This window comes from Penaeus japonicus, unplaced genomic scaffold (assembly GCF_977035675.1).
Source record: "Penaeus japonicus unplaced genomic scaffold, GWHDUDI00000001_assembly GWHDUDI00000020, whole genome shotgun sequence".
Lineage (NCBI taxonomy): Eukaryota > Metazoa > Arthropoda > Malacostraca > Decapoda > Penaeidae > Penaeus > Penaeus japonicus.
Genome location: NW_028234422.1, coordinates 35909142 through 35911641, shown reverse-complemented (window position 1 = coordinate 35911641; position 2500 = coordinate 35909142). Strand labels below are relative to the sequence as shown.

Sequence of the window (2500 nt, the reverse complement as noted above, 5' to 3'; positions counted from 1 at the left end):
TATGCAAGGGATGAATGTATGATGATGTAATATTGCTTGTCACAAGTAATTATTTAGTAGTTAACTTAAAATGAATGAATTACAATTTTGACAAATACTCCTCATTCCAGAATATTATGACATTCAACAAGTGTTCTATAGCTGGAAGATCATTTGGAGATATTATAGATCCAAGAACGGGAGAGAGTTTGGAAATTAATGAGGTAAGTTCACCTTTTTTCATGGCTTTTGTGATATTCATAATTATCAGATACAAGGCAAATATATATTCAAATTCACATACAAAATGAAAAATCCTTATTTACATTGAAAATAGTAGCTATAAATTCTTGAAACAAATATATATTGAACTGTATAGTATATTAGATACAGTTCTATTTGAAGATCAAATATCCTTTCATTCAATAATACAGGATATATTGATATCAATGGGAGGGGAATTTGTTATTTTTTCTTGGGAGGGGAGCAGTGTAAAAGACAAATTATTTTTAGCTTTCCCCTAGTATAATTGATATTTGGAATTGGAAACTAATTTTTGATGACTCAATAGTTGTATAGCTTATTGTTTTCTTTTAGTGTAAATATGGCAGGAAATGATTATTCTGTAATTAATTTAGATGTAATTAAAGGGAGTTACTCTTATCATTTGGCTTTGGTAACCCTTTCTTGTATATGCTTTATGGTCAAGTATCTGAACTTCTGTAATACAATGTCTGCCTCTTTTTATCAGTACTGCAAAAACATGTATATTGAAAAAAAAAAGGATTCTGTAACATATATATACAAAAGGCCTTAGATATCTGCTTGGTTTCAGAGCTGCTTCAACTCAATAGGTTTCATGGGCGAGCAGGGGTGGTTGTGGAACTTACTCAAAGAATATCAATCTCTTGGAAAAAAGGGCTGGGTTAGATGTCAAAAAACATAAAGACATTCTAAGGATACAGAGAATCTTCATGTTGCATGTTGATATCTGTTGCTTCAATTTGCTTGCATGTGCTTGTTGATGCTTATTTTTGATTGATTTTTGTATTAGGCTTATTCTCAGTGCATGGTTGCAACTTATTTTTTTTTTATGTGACCAAGTGCAGTTCATTACCATTCTTTATTATTCTTAAACAAGAAGTTATGTGCAAACTCCAAGAGATAAGAGATTTGGAATGTTAAAATTCATAAGTGAAAAGAAAACTGGTAAGTTGTCTCATGGAGAGCCTGCTATGTGCTTAAGTGTTTAGTGAACCACACCTTTTTGAATTGTAAAGCCAAGGTTTGTAATTCCAATTGATGTTTGAAATCACTTGAAATGGCATAAACGACTTGGAAAGGCATAACAAGCCATATGAGTTTAACTTCAGATGATACTGTTGGGTGACTGATAACATTGCAGTAGGGAAAATTTTGGGTATGTTTGATGATATTTGATTGTGTGCATTTAAGTGTGAGTATGTGTGTAATTGCGAGTATGTGTGTAAGTTCGAGTATGTGTAAGTGTGAGTGCGTGTGCCAGTGTGAATGCATGTGCAAGTGTGAGTGTGTGTGCTTATGCATGTGTGTGCGTGTGTGTCTGTGTGTGCATGAATGTGTTTGTGTATGCGTATCTCTGTCTTTGTCTTTGTCTTTGTCAGTGTCAGTGTCAGTACCTATATATTTACATTCCTTGTTGTAGTTACCACTAGGAAGTTTAAGAAATATTCTTTTTTCATGGTACAATAAGCTAATACCATTAAAGGCCATTATTCATCAAATGTTCATGAGCAATTATTTTGAGTAAGTATAAAATGTTTAATGATGTTTTATGTCAAAGTAAATTGCAATTTGTTGCCATGGCTATTAGACAAATTGTTGTAATGCTTGAAATGCATATTTGATTGCCACTGGATTTACAAAGGGAATAAATATTTCATCATATATGAAAAAATGATCATTATTTTGAAGCCATTATGCTTGTATCTGAATTGAAGGGCATTAAGATTGATAGTTCTGTGAATTTAAAAGGTTATAATCAGTTACAGTCAACATGTATTTCAGCCACACCTTTAATTTTATGGAGATTGCCTTAAAATGTTTTAGATAGAAATTGTGTTTATGTGAGATTTTTTTTTTTTGGTAAGATATTTCTGGTCTTGGGTCTTGTAAATTTTATGATAAACACAGCTTATATGACTTTAATGCTTATATTATGGGTAATTGATGAACCTTTTATATATTGGAGAATATTTTTGTAAACCAGGAACCATAGCTGTAGCATGTATGATTGTGTACTGGCTTCAGAATTTATATAGTATTTAATGCTTATTATGTAATTGCAAATGCTATGGATAAGCATTTATGGGGATTATGAACTATACTTAAAATGTAATAATCTTTTTTTTTTTTTTTGCTAAAAATAATTATCTTTACCATTATCATTATTTTTATATGTATATTTTTCTATGATTATCCAATGATTCAAGCTATTGTTATTATCAGTATCATGTGTGTTATCTTTTCATATCTTGTTTGA

At 30.7% G+C, this 2500-nt stretch overlaps 1 protein-coding gene across 21 annotated transcripts in view; it reads left to right on the top strand.

The window, feature by feature from the left end:
- ATP8B (ATPase phospholipid transporting 8B) overlaps positions 1 to 2500 on the top strand; it is a 223590-nt gene that overhangs the window by 200812 nt on the left and 20278 nt on the right. For all 21 annotated transcript variants that reach the window (XR_015191973.1, XM_086548386.1, XM_086548382.1 and 18 more), the window contains one exon: positions 111 to 203. Coding sequence is in view for 20 of the 21 variants with exons in the window: in XM_086548386.1 (XP_086404512.1) it covers positions 111 to 203 (93 nt within the window). In the remaining variant the exon portion in view is untranslated. The remainder of the gene's footprint in view (positions 1 to 110; positions 204 to 2500) is intronic.